The sequence below is a fragment of the Cetorhinus maximus genome, chromosome 1 (genome assembly GCF_964194155.1).
Source record: "Cetorhinus maximus chromosome 1, sCetMax3.hap1.1, whole genome shotgun sequence".
NCBI classification, from domain to species: Eukaryota; Metazoa; Chordata; class Chondrichthyes; order Lamniformes; family Cetorhinidae; genus Cetorhinus; species Cetorhinus maximus.
Genome location: NC_135879.1, coordinates 201441994 through 201459659, shown reverse-complemented (window position 1 = coordinate 201459659; position 17666 = coordinate 201441994). Strand labels below are relative to the sequence as shown.

The 17666-nt window shown below is 44.4% G+C and overlaps 1 protein-coding gene across 1 annotated transcript; it reads right to left on the bottom strand.

The window, feature by feature from the left end:
* Positions 1 to 921: 921 nt before the first annotated feature.
* Positions 922 to 14252, bottom strand: LOC144691124 (uncharacterized). The gene is made up of 3 exons (XM_078559222.1): positions 13649 to 14252; positions 9975 to 10082; positions 922 to 1091 (listed from the first exon to the last, which is right to left on the bottom strand). Exons 1-2 carry the CDS (start codon positions 14114 to 14116, stop codon positions 9993 to 9995), a joined length of 558 nt encoding a protein of 185 aa, XP_078415348.1. The 5' UTR covers positions 14117 to 14252; the 3' UTR covers positions 922 to 1091; positions 9975 to 9992.
* Between the last annotated feature and the right edge of the window lie 3414 nt (positions 14253 to 17666).

Sequence of the window (17666 nt, the reverse complement as noted above, 5' to 3'; positions counted from 1 at the left end):
TTTCTGCCTATCGGGTGGTGGGCCCGACCCAATACCCGGCGGGTGCGGAGCTAATCCCCGCTAGCGAAGCGGGCAGCACCGCCATTTTACATGGGCAGGCCAATTAAGGCCCGCCCAGTGTGATGTCCGGCGGGAAGCGCTATGTGCTCCCTGTGCGGGGTGGGGGAGGGGGGGCATCCCTGAAATTGAGAGTGCGCTCTTTCATGCATGCGCACGAAAGAGCGCACATCTCCCTGAGGCTAAGTGCAGCCTCAGGGAGATCGCCTGGACTTTGAAAAATATTAAAAATAGAGAAAAAAAAAATCCCTTACATGTCCCCCTCATGTGACAATATCACATGAGTTGGGACATGTTCATAATTTACAGAATAACTTTATTAAAATTTAAAAACCCTGCTTGAAACCTCATCCCGCCGCTGGATGAGGCTTCATGTTTTCTCTATTTGCCGCCGGGGCTCCTGGCCTGCCTGCCAACCTTAAGGTTGGATGGGCAGGTCCTTTAATTGGTTGAATGATCCTGTCAATGGCCTCAATTGGCCATTGACAGATCGGCGGCCTGCAGCTGATTTTGCTTCACCACCGCCCCCCCGCCCAACGGCCTTCCTGAAAATTTAAATGGGGCAGGGTGACATTGGGGGTTCCGCCCGATGTCATGCCGCATCATTTTACGCATCAGTGAGTGGGCCCCGCCCCCTGCTCCCCGATGGCAAAATTCTGCCCCATAAGTGTCAACTTCAGTATGAACATTGATTTTTCCACTAGTCTTTCAAGCAAGTGGACATTGGCGACAGTGTTTTTGCAGATAAAGCACAGCAGAATTTTATCAACTTGCAATGTAGCTCAGAATGTGAAAACTCTGTGAAAAGTGAATGTGATATATAATCTCGTTCAAAGAACAGTAAATGTGTCAAATACAATTTTTAAAACATCTGATAGGTCTTTAATTCTTCAGAGCACTAAATTGTTTCAGAGAATTCTTGTCCTTTTCCCTGCTGAAGATAGTGAATGTAACGAAAGCCAACACAATGTCAGAGTGAGAGCGACCCAGAACCTACAGCTCCAACACGATCATACTGAACTGCTTAAGAAGACCTGTTTTGAAAAAGAAAATGCACAAAATGACATTGATCAAAAGATGGCTGAAACTATAAAGGGACCCCTTCTGGAAAATTCCTATGTGGATTGTATTGGCAGGGCAGTTGTGGAATTTTGCACCTGGGGAGGTGTCAAGGCCCACTTCAAACACAGACATTTGAAAGGAAGGTATGGAAACATGCAAAAGGCTTGTCTTTAATCCCATATGTTTGTGAAAACAATAGAATCTGTCCTCCATCCAGCTGCACCCTACTCAACACCCAAAACCATCTCCTTGATTTATATCTCAGAATGTGTTGGAAACTATGAGTTGAAAGAAAAATGGACTTTGGAAGCAAGACATGCCTATTTCCCCTCCCAAGAACACACAGAAAAATGAGTTTAAAACTGGTTCTGAAGACTGGTGTTTGGCAGCGGCAGAGTGGAAGAACGACAAAGAAGCAAGAAGGACCTCTGTGTGCCTCTCCCTCTCATGCTGGAGACATGTGTTTTAACAAGAAGAAAACAACAGGCAGAAATGGTTATCCCTCCCTCTGGGGACATACCAACAAATGTCTTCAACAGACTGCAAAACTGTCAACCTCACCTCCAGAGTTCTACTAAAATCATTTAACTAACAGCCGCACGTACCACCATCTACATCTCAAGGACAAGCCAAGGACTTACTCGTATATTCTTAACTTTTATTTGGACTCTTAATTTTCTTTTCTGATCTGTGTGAAGTGTGATGCGTCTTTTATTTTTTTTCTCTCTCATGTTTCAAGTTACTAATGAACTTAGGGCAGAATTTCACATTCAGTGTGTGGGCACGTGCCCGACATGCTGGAGCATAAAATGACACGTGATGACGTTGGGCTTGTGTCCCGATGTCATCGCAAAATCACATGATATTTCATTTGGCGGGCACGCGCCGGAGTTGGCTGCACGCCTGCCAATAATTGATAGGCCTATTGAGGCCATTAACTAGGTAATTAATCTGAATTTTACCCTGCCCGTCCAACTTCACATTTTTTAAGGAACCTCATCCACAAGTGGGATGAGGTTTCCTGCAGCTATTACAAATTAAACAAAATGTTTCATTTGAACTTAAAAACATGTCCCATCTCATGTTTCATTGAATTTTTCTGCTCTTTATTAATTTTTTCATAAAGCGCTTCAATCTCCCTGAGGCAGCTCTGTGCCTCAGGGAGATTGAAGTGCTCTTTTGCCACATGCGCAAATAGCTGTCCCTCCTACCCCCCACCCTTAATTGGCCCACCCGCGTGAAATCGTGGTGTGGAGCCGATCGCGGGCAGCACTCAGCTCCTCAACCGCTCTTGCCCATTCCCACTGAGCCCGCCCAATCAATGTAAAATCCTGGCCTTAACCTTTCTTTGACTCAAGAAAACCTGGTTTGATTGGTTGCTTATTAGAAAGTAAATACATTTGGACTGGAAAAGGTATCCACGGGGGGAAAGAATTTTAGACAAACCTTCGTTGCGACCAACCAAGGGGGTTAGAAAGAAAGGGGAAGCAGCTCATTACTCCTCCCCCAGTCGTAACAAAATTGGGGGCTCGTTGCTAGAATTATTCCCACAGATGAAACACAGGAATTAGAGTGGGGAAAGTAAATTATTCCTCCAAAGCCAATTTTTTAAGCTGCGAGAAAGGTTTTCTTGAGTCTGTGCTACTAAATTGTAAAAATGTCCATATTTAATGCCAGTGCTTTCCTAAAAGAAGGGGAAGTTACTTTTGAGGATTTAGAAGTTCTATCCCTCGAAGAGTTAAAAGAGCTAGGCACTTAGAAGTAAAGATTCCCTCGAAAGCTGTAAAATGTATAATATTACAGTTAGTGGCCAGAGCATCACATCACGAGCGTAACACAAAACTATGAAAAGAAGTAGGATTGGCTAGAATGCAGCCAGAGCAGAGACAAAAAGAGTTAGAGCTCCAAGAGTTAGAGAATGAAAGAGAGAAAAAAGAAAAAGGGAAAGAGAGGAAACTTTCCAAAGAAGACTGGCTGTGCTGGAAAGAGAGGTAAATCTGAGGCAAGCAAAAGGATAGCACTCCAGAAAAGTTAGGAAAAATCACTTGCATCAAAAGAAGCTGAAAGGCCTGGGGGAAAGCGGCCGGGACCTAAAGGAGTACAGGGAACCAAGAATAGTTCAGAGGCCTTAAAGGGGTCAATAGAGCCTGTAATGATTGGAGTAGCTAGGCAAGGGCAACTTGCAATGGAAGAGGCAGGGAACACGCAGCCAAAGTCTGCAGACATGCAGAGAGCTGGAGAGTGTTCAGAGGCCCAAAAGGAGGCGATAGAACCTGTCAAGGTTGGAGTAGTTAACAAACAGCTTCTTGAATTTAAAAAGGCCAAGTTTAGGTCTGTAGAGTTAATGGAGGAATTTAAAACAGGCAAAGAGAATGGCCCGGAAACTGGGTTAGTAGATAAGTTTTTTGCAGAATTAAACAGGGACCAGGGAGTTCTAAAGCAAGTAAGGAGACGGTGAGAGAACTTCCACGCCCAGCTGCAGAGCCACTTAAAACCAAAAGAGCCAAAGACAGGCCATCATAAATACAAAGTGACAAGGTAGAAACTGAGGAAGTTAAAAGGATCAAAACTAGACTAGCAATAATAAAAGAAGTCAATGAGGGACCTGTAAATATTAAAAGGGAAGAGAGGAATAGGCCAATGATCTGTTTGGCAGACAGCTTCTTGGCAGATTTAAACAGAAAAGCAAATAGTGAGGGAAATGCCTCACCCTGCTGAAGAGCCATGAGGGAGTATGGCAGAAGCTGGATGTCCACTTGGAAATGGTAATATTCCAGGAGATGTGGAACAGGTTAGGGAAATGCAAATTGCCAAGACAACGGAGGGTGCCGATGAACCAATGTTCTGTTTGATCGATAGCTTCATGGCAAGTTTAATTGGGGAACAGGGAAATTCCCAAATAGGCCAAGGACGAATGAGAATGATGCCCCTGTTAGCTGATGAGCAACAGGGGAGAACAGCACATGGGAAAGGTTATGGGAAGGCCCCCCTCCTAAACCAAAAGAGGAAGAGAAGTTGCCAAAGTAGGCAAAACTTGTGGAAAGCACAAGGGGTACACCAGTAAAATCCACTGGTAAATCAAATGTTTCAATCCTGAACCTCAACAAACTCCGCAGTGACAAGGCAGAATCCACAAAAGGGCAAGTACCACAAACGGGTTCAGGCACTGTACCAGGGCTTAAACTTGAGTTTCCCACCATAGGAATCAGATTTGTAAAGCAGAAAGGGAAGATAACCTACCCCAAGGCAGGTGATACTTGTGGAGATCATAAGGAGAATGGCAGGGAAACTCATGCAGGGGTAAGCATTGATAAACCAGACAAAACAAACAAAGCTTTAAACCTCAACCAGAACTCTGTTGATGAAAAGCTCGCTAAAAGTGAGGTACCAGAACCAGAATCCCTACAGGAGGTGAAAGTCAAAGCACAGCCCATTAACCTCTTAGTAATTAGATCTGAAAAAGTGCCTGAGTTTGGCCCATTAAGTTCATGGGTTGCAGAGATGGATAGGGAAGAATTAAGCCTTGATAAGAACAGCCTAGTCTAACAGCCAAACAAATTAGTATAGTTTCAGCCTTTGTGAGAGACAGCCTGAGGCTAGGGTCAGGGAAAGTCACAGCATGCTGCAGAGCAGCTTGGCTGTTGTTAGCAATTTGGGAGATAACAGGCAGGTAAAACAACCAAACCCTATAGATGATACCTAATCCAACGTTACACCAAGGGGTTACTGACCAAAAATGGCTACCAGCAGGGGTAAAGCAACTTTGATATAAAAGCAAAGAACTGCGGATGCTGGAAATCTAAAACAAAAACAAAAACAGAAATACCTGGAAAAACTCAGCAGATCTGGCAGCATCGGTGGAGAAGAGCACAGTTGATGTTTCGAGTCCTCATGACCCTTCAACAGAACTAAGTAAAAATAGGAAAGGGGTGAAATATAAACATATAAACTGGTTTAAGGTGGCGGGGGTGGGGGGGGGGGGCGCGGTTGGGACAAGAAGAGCTAGGTAAAGGGCCAGTGATAGGTGGAGATAACCAAAAGATGTCACAGACAAAAGGACAAAGAGGTGTTGAAGGTGGTGATATTATCTAAAGGAATGTGCTAATTAAGGGTAGAAAGCAGGACAAACAAGGTACAGATAGCTCTAGTGGGGGTGGGGTGGGGTGAAGGAATACTAAAAAGGCTAAAAGGTAGAGATAAAACAATGGATGGAAATACATTTAAAAATAATGGAAATAGGTGGGAAAAGAAAAATTTATATAAATTATTGGAAAAAACAAAAGGGAGGAGGAAAAAACAGAAAGGGGGTGGGGATGGAGGAGAGAGTTCATGATCTAAAGTTGTTGAACTCAATATTCAGTCCGGAAGGCTGTAAAGTGCCTAGTCGGAAGATGAGGTGCTGTTCCTCCAGTTTGCGCTGAGCTTCACTGGAACAATGCAGCAGGCCAAAGACGGACATATGGGCATGAGAGCAGGGTGGAGTGTTGAAATGGCAAACGACAGGGAGGTCTGGGTAATGCTTGCGGACAGACCGAAGGTGTTCTGCAAAGCGGTCACCTAGTCTACGTTTGATACCCTGATACCAAGCCAATCTGTAAATGAATGTAACCAATCACCTGAAAGGATAAAAAGAACCAATGCAGGAGCAGATTATCCAGGACCTGAAACAATTTAGGGTCACCTGGGTAGTGACCAAGACTAAGAGAATCAATGAGAGTGAGTGTGTTTGTAGTTTTATGTTTGTTTTTTCTTTCTTCCTTTGTAATGAAATGAGAATGAATCTCATGTCATTCCGTGTGGGTGGGAGGTGTGACGAAAGCTGACATGATGTCAGAGTGAGAGCAATCCACAACCTACAACTTCACAATGAACATAATTAACTGCTTAAAGACCTGTTTTTTAAAAAAAAAACAAGAAAAGACACTGATGGAAAGATGGCTGAAACTGTAAAGGGACCCCTTCTGGAAAATTCCTATGTGGATTGTATTGGCAGAGCAGTCCTGAGAGGTTGCATGGAATTTTGCACCTGGGGAGGTGTGAAGGTCCACTTCAAATACAGACATTTGAAAAGAAGGCATGGAAAATGCAAAAGGCTGGACATTAACCCCCTGTGTTTGTGAAGACAATGGAAACTGTCCCCCCCGGCAAGCTACACCCCACTAGACACCCACAACCATCTCTTGTTGATTTATATCTCAGAATGCGTCAAAAGGTTTCTAAGCTGAAAGAAAATGGACTTTGGAAGCATACCTATTTCCCCTACCAGGAATACACAGAGAAATGAGTTTAAAACTAGCTCTGAAGACAATTTTGGAAGTGGCAGAGTGAACTCCAATAAATTGGTTAAACATGATTTCCCTTTTACAAAACCATGTTGACTCTGTCAGATTGCCTTGAATTTTTCTTAGTGCCCTGCTATAATATCTTTAATAGTAGCTTTTAACATTTTCCCTATTACAGATGTTAGGCAAACTGGCTTGTAGTTTCCTGCTTTCTGTCTCCCTCCCTTTTTGAATAAAGGAGTTACATTTGCTATTTTCCTTTCCTGAATCCACAGAACTTTGGAAAATTAAAACTAATGCATCAACTATCTCACCAGCCACTTCTTTCAAGACCTTAGGGTGAAGTCCATACGGATCTGGGGATTTGTCAGCCCGCAGCCCCAACAATTTGCTTAATACCACTTCCCTTGTGATTGTAATTTTCCCGAGTTCCACCCTCCCTTCCATTTCCTGATTTACAGTTATTTCCAGGATGTTACTTGTGTCCTCTATAGTGAAGACTGAAGCAAAATACCTGTTTAATTCATCTGCCATTTCCCTACTTTCCATTATCAATTCCCCAGAGGTATTGAATTTTCGGGTCTGTGAGCAGGGGTGGGGCCCTCTCGCTGACACATAAAATGACGCGCGGTGACGTCAGGCAGGTGTCCCGATGTCACCGCACGTCATTTAGATTTTTAGTTCAGCGGGAGCGCAGCTGAGTCGGCTGCATGCCCCGCCAAACAGTCAAAGGCCTATTAAGGCCTGTTTAAAAACTAATTGAAATAAATAACTAAGTGAACTGCCTGTCCAACCTTAAGTGGGCAGGCGAAGAGCCCAGGCGGCCTTCGCATTTTTCACGGAGCCTCATTCATGGGCGGGATGAGGTTTCACGAAGTGTTTAAAAATTCAATACAGATTTTTTTAAAAATTCATTGACATGTCCCAGCTCACATGACACTGTCACATGAGGGGACATGTTTTAAAACATGTTTAATTTCTTTATTTGGATGTTTAAAACTTAAACAAATCTCCCTTAGGCATGGAGGTGCCTCAGGGAGATTTCTGCGCTCTTTCACGTGCATGCGTGAAAGAGTTCAGGCCCCGACTCAAGGAATTCCGCACCCCCCTACCCCCCGCCCGCACAGGGAGTGCTCAGCGCTTCCGGGTGAGTGTCACGCTGGGCGGGCCTTAATTGGCCCGCCCACGTAAAATGGAGGCACGAGCCCGATCAGGTTTGTGCCCGTCCCCGCACAACCCCCCCAACGGGGGGAAATTTCTGCCCCAGGTGTACTTTCTATAGAACCAATGCTCACTTTGTTAACTCTTCTCTTATTTAAATATCTATAGAAACTTTTACTATCCGTCTTTATATTACTAGCTAGCTTTCTCTCATAATCTAATTTTTCCCTCTTTATTAATCTTTTTTGCCATTCTTTGCTGCTCTTTATATTCTTTCCAGTCTTCTGACCTGATACCCGTCTTTACATAATTATATGCTTTTTTTCCTTTAAGTTTGATGCTGTCTTTCACTTTTTTAGTTAACCAGGGACGGTTGGCCCTCCCCTTGGAATTTTTATTTCATGTGTCTTAACAGGAAGAAGCAAACAACAGGAAGAAAAGGACCATCACCCCTACATAGACAAGCAGGTCATCCCTCCCTCTGGGAACAAGCCAACAAGTGTCTCCAACAGACTGCGAGACTCTAAAGTCAGCTCCAGAGTTCTACTGAAATTACCTAGCGGCCGCAATGTACCAACATCTATGCCTCATGCACAAGCCAGAGATTTACTCATAGATATTTAACTTTTATTTGGACTCTTAACTTCCTTTCCTGATTTGTGAAAATGTGGGTTGCATCCTTTATTAATTTTTTCCCGGGTTTTAGTGACTAACAAACTTACTCTTTCTTTGACTCAAGGAAACCTGGTTTGATTGGCTCCTTATTGAAAAGTAAATACATTCGGACCGGGAAAGGTACCCACAGGGGAAAGAATTTTAAACAAAGCTTTGTTGCGACCAACCAAGTGATTTGGGGAAAAAAAGGGAAGGCAGCTCATTACTCCTCACCCAGTCGTAACATGAATCACGGTACAATAATTTCCACGTGGCTGACAGATTTCTGTTACTTCACCCCAATGCCTGGTCACTATTATTTAAATTTTAAATTTCTATTATTTAGTTTATTAATATTCTGGGAGTTTTTTTCGGTGGAGTATTACTGTCACAGTTCATGAACATGAAATATAAGAGTGCTCATTTTTGTGGGAGAATGATTGATCTTGAGGCTGGACGGGATGGAGATTGGGGTCAGGGTGGTCATGGATCAGGGAACTCTGAGCCGGTAAGTCAGGATTTTAGGGGGAAGGAGGTGAAGGATCTCAGGCCTGGGAGATTGGGCAGAGGCGTGAGTGAGGCCAGAGTAAGAACTTGGAGCTGGGAAGTGGGAGGGACAGGTAGAGAGTTGGAGGTCTCAAGGCTGGTGGGGGTGGGGGTGAAGCGTTGTCCGGAGAAATAGCAATCAGAATCAGTCTTTAATATGGGGGCAGAGAAGCACTCCTGCTGCACCGGCTCCATATTCAGCTAAGCAATTTACCTTTTTGGTTGCAGGCTTTCTGTAGAATTGATTTCCCTCAAAGCAGTCTGGAATGCTGCTAGCTGCCTCAAGGCAAACTACTTTTCTTGAGGTATGCGAAGCAGGCATTTGACCTCTGATTTACATACAAAAAGACATGAACGCCTACTTCAGGCATGGGTAAAGGAAGCCTTTTGTATTTCTTTATCAGATAGAGCAAGTGTCTCACTAGAAGTCTTCACATGCTTTCTGTTGCCATTTTGGGAATTTAGGCCATCTAGCGCCTGAAGAAAAGGCACTAATTTCTATTCCTATTGGCGCTAATCCCAATTCCTAGTACCTCCTCTCCCCATGATGCTGCCAGCTGTCCACAACCTCAGGCTCTCCGATCGGTGGCCATGTCTGGCAGCCCATCCGCCATTCCAAATTGGATAGGGTCCAGGAGCCAGTCTGCTAATTAGGCCCCTCCAAGAAGATTGCATAAGTGGCAGGACTTGGACACCATCGGGGTTGGGACCTGGCAGTGGTCCCATCCCACATGTAAAAACTAGGTGGTAAGATTCCACCTTGAGAATCTGGATTCATAACCTGTAGTCAAGCTGCTCAGAATGAACTCGTTGTAAGGAGGTGCCAGAGACTGTTCAGTTATAACTCTCGCTCAAAATTTTCCCTCTTCTCTGATGGCCAATATTAGAACATGTAATGAAAACCTTGTCACCCAGTGCAACTCAAATTGGGAACTGAGTGAAGGAGAAGCTGCATCAGCCCTTACACTGTGAAACTGAGCATTAGTCACTGCAGACCTTGTGCAACAAATTCCAATTATCAAGCAAATATAGCAGGTTAACAAACGCAGCATGAAATGACACTTCACCTTAATCTTCATTTCAAATGTAACCTGAGCAATAGTTTATATAATATGGTACAGCAATTGATAGTTAACTTTCAAATTTTCATTTGAGAATTTTAATTCAGATTGTCTAATTCAGTGCAAGATTTTTAGCAGCAAACCAACTTACCAGAGAAGCAAAGACTGCCTACCGAGCAAACCATTTTCTCAATAGAATGACACCAATCAGTGCTCCAGCCATAAAGAACACACCGGTTGTAATTGCAGTCATGTAGTCCTATTACCAACATACAAAAACAGACAGTTATACAGCAAAATGTGAAAATTATTACTCTTAGGTACTTAGATTGCATTTAGGGAAAAAAAGGTCCATGACAAATCTTCACTTATTTCCTAATCATTCTTGTCTTCTTATTCCGCAGCACCCACCCTCCCCCACCCCACACAAACTAATTTTAAAATCTATCACACTAGACTAATTTCTATTGCTTAGTTGCCAGAAATAGAAAGCACATAACAGGGTGATTAAAAACTACAGAACTGTAACAGATGGTACATCTTAACTCATTTAACAATACAGCTTTGGATTTAGTTACTTCAAAGGTTTGAGGGTTCTGCATTCTAACTTTTTTTTGTGATGCATATGTGCTTTTCTTTTTCACTGCAAAGGGATTTCTCTCCATCCACCTCTTGTCAGAATGTAATGAATGTGAGGTTTTATAAGATGGTTCAGTGTGATTTGGACAAGCTGAGTGAGTGGGCAAATGCATGGCAGATGCAGTATAATGGGGATCTCATAGAAACCTATAAAATTCTAACAGGACTAGACAGGGTAGATGCAGGAAGGATGTTCCCGATGGTGGGGGAGTCCAGAACCAGGGGTCACAGTCTGAGTATATAAGGTAGACCATTTAGGACTGAGATGAGGAGAAATTTCTTCACTCAGTGAGTGGTGAGCCTGTGGAATTCACTACCACAGAAAATATTTGAGGCCAAAACATTGTGTGTTTTCAAGAAGGAGTTAGATATAGCTGTTGGGGCAAAAGGGATCAAAGGATATGGGGAGAAAGCGGGAGCAGGCTATTGAGTTGGATGATCAGCCATGATCATAATGAATGGCGGAGCAGGCTCGAAGGGCCGAATGGCCCACTCCTGCTCCTATTTTCTATGTATGTTTCCATGTTACGTTTTGGATTGTCTCTTTAAATTCAAGGTGAAATGATGTAATGAAAAGGGACATGTGACCTCCTGCTAGTTCTGCCCGCCAATTAAAAAAATATCAATGGTTAAAAAAGGGAAGTCCCAAAAACCTCTTTGGTTTCAATCATCTCTTTAAAATCATTAAGCTATTCCGTCAGTTTGCATGGCTGCAATTCTTGAATGCGACGCATGGCAAACATGACACACCGCCCTGTTGTTGTCTGGCGCATTGACCTCTACCTCGCGGAAGCTGAGCGTCAACTCGCAGACACTTCCTCCTACCTCTCCCTGGACCATGACCCCACCACAGAACATCAAGCCATTGTTTCCAGGACTGTCACTGACCTCATCTCCTCTGGAGATCTTCCTCCCACAGCTTCCAACTTGATAGTCGCCCAACCTCGGACGGCCTGCTTCTACCTCCTACCCAAAATCCACAAACAGAACTGTCCTGGCAAACCGATCGTGTCAGCCTGTTCCTGCCCCACGGAACTCATTTCTCGTTATCTTGACTCCCTTCTCTCTCCCCTTGTCCAGTCCCTTTCCACCTACATCCGTGATTCCTCTGACACCTTACGTCACATCAACAATTTCCAGTTCCCTGGCCCCAACCGCTTCCTCTTCACCATGGATGTCCAATCCCTCTAAACCTCCATCCTCCACCAGGATGGTCTGAGGGCCCTTAGCTTCTTCCTTGAACAGAGGCCCCAACAATCCCCATCCACCACTACTCTCCTCCGTCTGGCTGAACTTGTTCTCACACTGAACAATTTCTCCTTTAACTCCTCTCACTTCCTCCAAATAAAAGGTGTGGCTATGGGTACCCGCATGGGCCCCAGCTATGCCTGTCTCTTTATGGGGTATGTGGAACATTCCTTGTTCCAGTTCTACTCCAGCCCCCTCCCACAGCTCTTTCTCCGGTACATCGATGATTACTTCGGTGCTGCTTCATGCTCTCGTCGGGACCTGGAAAAATTTATTAATTTTGCTTCCAATCTCCACCCCTCCATCATTTTCACATGGTCCATCTCTGACACTTCTCTTCCCTTCCTTGACCTCTCTGTCTCAATTTCTGATGATAGACTGTCCACCAATATCCATTACAAGCCTACCGACTCCCACAGCTACCTCGACTACAGCTCCTCAAACCCCGCTTCCTGTAAGGACTCCATCCCATTCTCTCAGTTCCTTCGTCTCCATCGCATCTGTTCTGATGACGCTACCTTCAAAAACAGCTCCTCTGACATGTCCTCCTTCTTCCTTAACCGAGGTTTTCCACCCACGGTCGTTGACAGGGCCCTCAACCGTGTCCGGCCCATATCCCGCGCATCCTCCCTCATGCCTTCTCCTCCTTCCCAGAAACATGATAGGGTCCCCCTTGTCCTCACTTATCACCCCACCAGCCTCCGCATTCAAAGGATCATCCTCCGCCATTTCCGCCAACTCCAGCATGATGCCACCACCAAACACATCTTCCCTTCACCCCCCCTGACAGCATTCCGTAGGGATCGTTCCCTCCGGGACACCCTGGTCCACTCCTCCATCACCCCCTACTCCTCAACCCCCACCTATGGCACCTCCCCATGCCCATGCAGAAGATGCAACACCTGCCCCTTCACTTCCTCTCTCCTCACCGTCCAAGGGCCCAAACACTCCTTTCAAGTGAAGCAGCATTTCACTTGCATTTCCCCTAACTTAGTCTACTGCATTCATTGCTCCCAATGTGGTCTCCTCTACATTGGAGAGACCAAACGCAAACTGGGCAACCGCTTTGCAGAACACCTGCGGTCTGTCCGCAAGAAAGACCCAAACCTCCCTGTCGCTTGCCATTTTAACACTCCACCCTGTTCTCTTGCCCACATGTCTGTCCTTGGCTTGCTGCATTGTTCCAGTGAAGCCCAATGCAAACTGGAGGAACAGCACCTCATCTTCCGACTATGCACTTTACAGCCTTCCGGGCTGAATATTGAATTCAACAACTTTAGATCTTAAACTCCCCCTCCCCCCATCCCCACCCCGTTTCTCCCCCCTCCCTTTTTTTTCAATAATTTATATAGATTCTTCTTTTCCCACCTATTTCCATTATTTTTAAATCTAAAACTAAAACTTTGTTAGTCTTTCCACCCCACCCCCACTACAGCTGTACCTTGAGTGTCCTGTCTTCCATTCTTAATTAGCACTTTTCTTAGACAATATCACCACCTTCAACACCTCTTTGATCCTTTTGTCTGTGACATCTTTTGATTATCTGCTCCTATCACTGCTTGCTTATCTCCACAATCACCACACCCTCAACTTCTCTCTCCCCACCCGCCCCCCCCACCTTAAACCAGCTTATATTTCACCTTTCTCCAAACTATGCTTCAGTTCTGCCGAAGGGTCATGACTCGAAACATTAACTGATTTCTTCTCCGCCGATGCTGCCAGACCTGCTGAGTTTTTCCAGGTAATTCTGTTTTTGTTTTGGATTTCCAGCATCCGCAGTAGCTTTTAGCTTTTTGTTTTTATGACACACCGCCCTTGTCTTCCCAAACTGGTTATCAATGGGACCTAAGGTCACCTCACTTGAAGAACTCTGAGGCAACACTCAGAGTAGTTTGAGAGCACTGTATCATTTTCTTGTTAGGCCCCAGAATTACTTACATACTTCTTGGGCTGGCAGTGGATGTGGGCACAGGCCTGCCTGAGCTGGGTAAGGCAATCTGTCACACAGTCAGACAGCACAGACACTTCATCTTGGCTGGGCCTCTCAGGAGCAACTTGCTGGACCACAATAATAACCAGAGCCAGGAAAACAAAGACGCGCCCACAGTTTTTTTGTCCATCTTCAAAAAGTTGGGCAGAGACGGCGTAGAGGATCCGAGCCGCATCCCTGACACCTGCCAGGTTGAGCTGACACACCAGATCTGCGAGCCTTCGCAGTTCCTCTGACTGCACAGATCCCTGGAAAGCCTCTCTCTCTAACTCGCCTCTTACTTTCACCCCAGTGCTGCCCTCGATCAGCTCTTTAGCCAGGTGACGGCACTCCATCCTGAAATCGTGCTCCGTTCTCCTGGGTGATATCTGCAGGAGGTTTCTCAATGTCTTTTCGGCCAGATAGGACACTTCCATTCCGTGGGATTTTATTGTTCGTGGCCGGAATCCGAGTCTACCCAGAAAGGTGTCGTTATACTAACGTCGTCTCCCCGTCACAGCTGCTGGCATGGCACTGCAACTTCTCCCAAAGGACGAAAACCAAGTTGTGTGAAAGGAGGGGCAAGGGAAAATGACAGGCATTCCAAAATCCCCTGAACCAGGGGAATCACAACTGGCACGGAAACTAACCTGAAATTTCATTTGAAGGGACCGCCTCCTTCCAGGCTACACACACTGAAACAGAATGTGACTCCCCAATAGTCAATGCGCTAACACACGCAGCAATTTCAGTTGACATTTGATGGTGCGGGTAGAGTGCGTTTGGTCCATTATTGGGGATACAGGATCCTTGGCAATGCCCGAGGAGCTGTCCTGAAATACCTTAATCGTGAACGATGATATGGACTCCATTCCACCCCCACCCCCACCATATAAGCAACAAGTTCATGATTTCATCATTACCTGAAGAAAACGCCTTTAGTGGTTGAAGGGGCGCCAAGAGTACTGGCCAACATGGATGTTGTTTAATGAGCTAATGTTAAAAATAGGAGTCACCGTAGTTCATGTCAGGAATGGGATTCCAAATCCAGAATGGTGAGAAAGCTCATTGCAAGATCATTGACAGGCATGTGGGTACATTCAGTGACCTCGCATTCAGGGCGTGGCTGGAAGGGACGGGTGATACAGTGCTGTAGCCCCATGCCTGAGCCCATCTCCCATAGGAGCCTGGACCCTCGCCGATAGCGGGAGATTTATCTTTAACCTTTGGAGAGGGGGATTCTCCATTCAGACCTTGAGCTCGGTTTCGTTTCTTAAATTCAATGAATGAGCCTACGCTATTACCTAAAGCTGGGGATTTCCAGTACATTTTATCCGTTCCGATCAGTGTAGATAATAGCTGGCTAGATAATTGCTGTTGTTCCTATTTTCACCGGAGGTGTGGGGTCATACATATGAATCAGAATCATAGCTATAGCAGAAGGAGGCCATTCGACCCGTTCTGTCCCTGCTGGCTCTCTGCCAGAGCAACTCCAGCTAGTTCCCCTCTCACACACACACACACACAGCCTTGCAATTGTTTCTCTTCAGGTGCTTACCAGTTAATGTTCCTCTAGCTGGGCTAGAGGAATAAAGGATTGTCGGACTACAAATGCATCAATTACTAAAAGTTTGTGCCACAGGTTAGCAAGCCCATAATAAAAGCAAACAAAACACTAGGTTTTATTTCTAGAGGGGTAGAATTGAAAAGTAGGGAAGTTATGCTAAACCTGTATCAAACCTTGATTAGACCACAAGTAGAGTGCTGCATCCATTCTGGTCACCGCGTTATAAACAGGATATAGCGGCACTTGCAGGGAAGATCTACAAAAATTATACCAGAAATATGTGGATATACACATCAGCAAAAGATTGACAGACTGAGGATTGACCTATTAGAAGTCTTTGGAATTATGAAAGGTTTTGATTGAGTGGATATAGAGAGAATGTTTCCTCTTGTGGGGAAGAGAATAACTGGAGACCATCAATATAAGATAATCACAAAGAAATCAAATAGGGAATTCAGAGAAAACTTCTTTACCCAAAGAGTGGTGGGAATGTGGAACTCACTGTCACAGGGAGTGGGTGAAGCAAATAGTATAGATGCATTTAAATGGAAACTTGACAAACATTTGAGGGAGAAGGGAATAGATGGTTGTGATGGGAGGTTTAGATGAGTGTTATGGCACAACCGATGGTAAAATCTCAAAGGGAAACTTGAAACAACTGCCACAACTTGTTTTGCACTTTTTTATAAATTTTGAGATGCGTGCCTTGAATTCAGTAGTAATAAGACCACCAAGTCTTATAGGTTTTTTACAAGATTAGATTAAACATTTATTAACAAGAAAACAAGCACATACATGTGTCTACAAATTACTACTATAATAACTTTTAAATCCCCTGCTTAATCTGACTCCCAGTTACACTTTCCTTAAGGCAACGGTAAGACACGTAGATTTTAAAAGACCCAAGCAAAGAAACATGATACCCCGACAATCCAATTCAAAGTGAGTTTCCTTAACTTCAGTCCTTTATAGACAGCAGTTTGAGACATAGATGCTGAAGGCTTTTCACACTTGCTAGCTGTTAAAATGCCTAGCCTTACACACAGTCTTCACTCCTTTATGCATATTACCACAGAGGGTGTAGAGGCTGGGTCGCTAAGTACATTCAAGGCTGAGGTAGACAGATTTTTAATCAGTAAGGGAATCAAGGATTATGGGAAAAAGGCAGGAAAGTTGAGTTGAGGATTATCAGATCAACAATGATCTCATTGAAAGGTGGAGCAGACTCGATGGGCCGAATAGCCTACTTCTGCTCCTACGTCTTATGGTCTTATGGTCTTCAGACCAGCAGCCTTTAATCCAGTTAGTCTCTCTCTCTTACACACACACAGACGATTATAGACACAGATTCCCCTATTTTAAAATAAATCCCAATAACATTATTATATGTCCCTGACCATGAGAAAAGATGGGAGGAGGCTTAAGTGGGGCATAACACTGGCAAGGACTGGTTGGGCTGCATGGCCGGTTTCGGTTCTGCATATCCTATGTAAACCTATGTAATTCCCTCTTGAAAGCCACAATTGAATTTGCCTCCTCCGCATTTAAAATGATCCTACCACTTCCAGATCCTAACCACTCACTACATAAAAAAGCTTTTCATCATGCAACACTTGGTTTTCAAGCCATACACCTTATACCAGTGTCCTCCAGTTCTCAACCCTCACACCAATGGGAACAGTTTCTCCCTATCCACTCTGTCTAGACGCCTCATGATTTTGAACACCTCCATCAAATCTCTTCTCAACTAAAGAGAACAACCCAACTCCTTCACTCTATCCGAGTAACTGAAGCACTGGAGCCATTCTTATAAATCCTTTCTACACCATCTCTAAAGCCATCACATCCTTTCAAAGGTACAGTCAGTGCTCAGAAATGGACACACTATTCCACTTAAGGCCAAACCAGTGTTTTATAAAGATTCATCATAACTTCCTTATTGATGCACTCTATGCCTTTATAAAGCCCAGGATCCTGCATGCCTTTTGAACCATTTTCTCAATCTGCTCCACCACCCTCAATGATTTGTGCACATATATCCTGATGCCTCGCTATTCCTGCACTGATTTTATCTGAAAAACAACTAGCAAAAACTGACGAATGGCTTCAAGCAAGCTGATACAGCCCTTGAGGAACTGAGAGCTCAAGTATGACCCTAAACTGCGAAAACAGCTTATGAGATGGGAGTTTTCATGTAGACTGGTAATATGACAATGTATTTCACTTCATGGGATAAAATACTGAAAAGCCCGAAGGGAATATCCAAATGGGATAGATAAAACATTCTCAGTGCTTTCTAGGGGATGCAGTTTGTGTTCTTGTTTCCTCAGTAAACTTGTTTGCCTCATTACAAATGATTCATTCTGGTTGACTTTATACTTCACCAGTAAGGGATTTTTTTTTTACTAAAAGAGGAACAA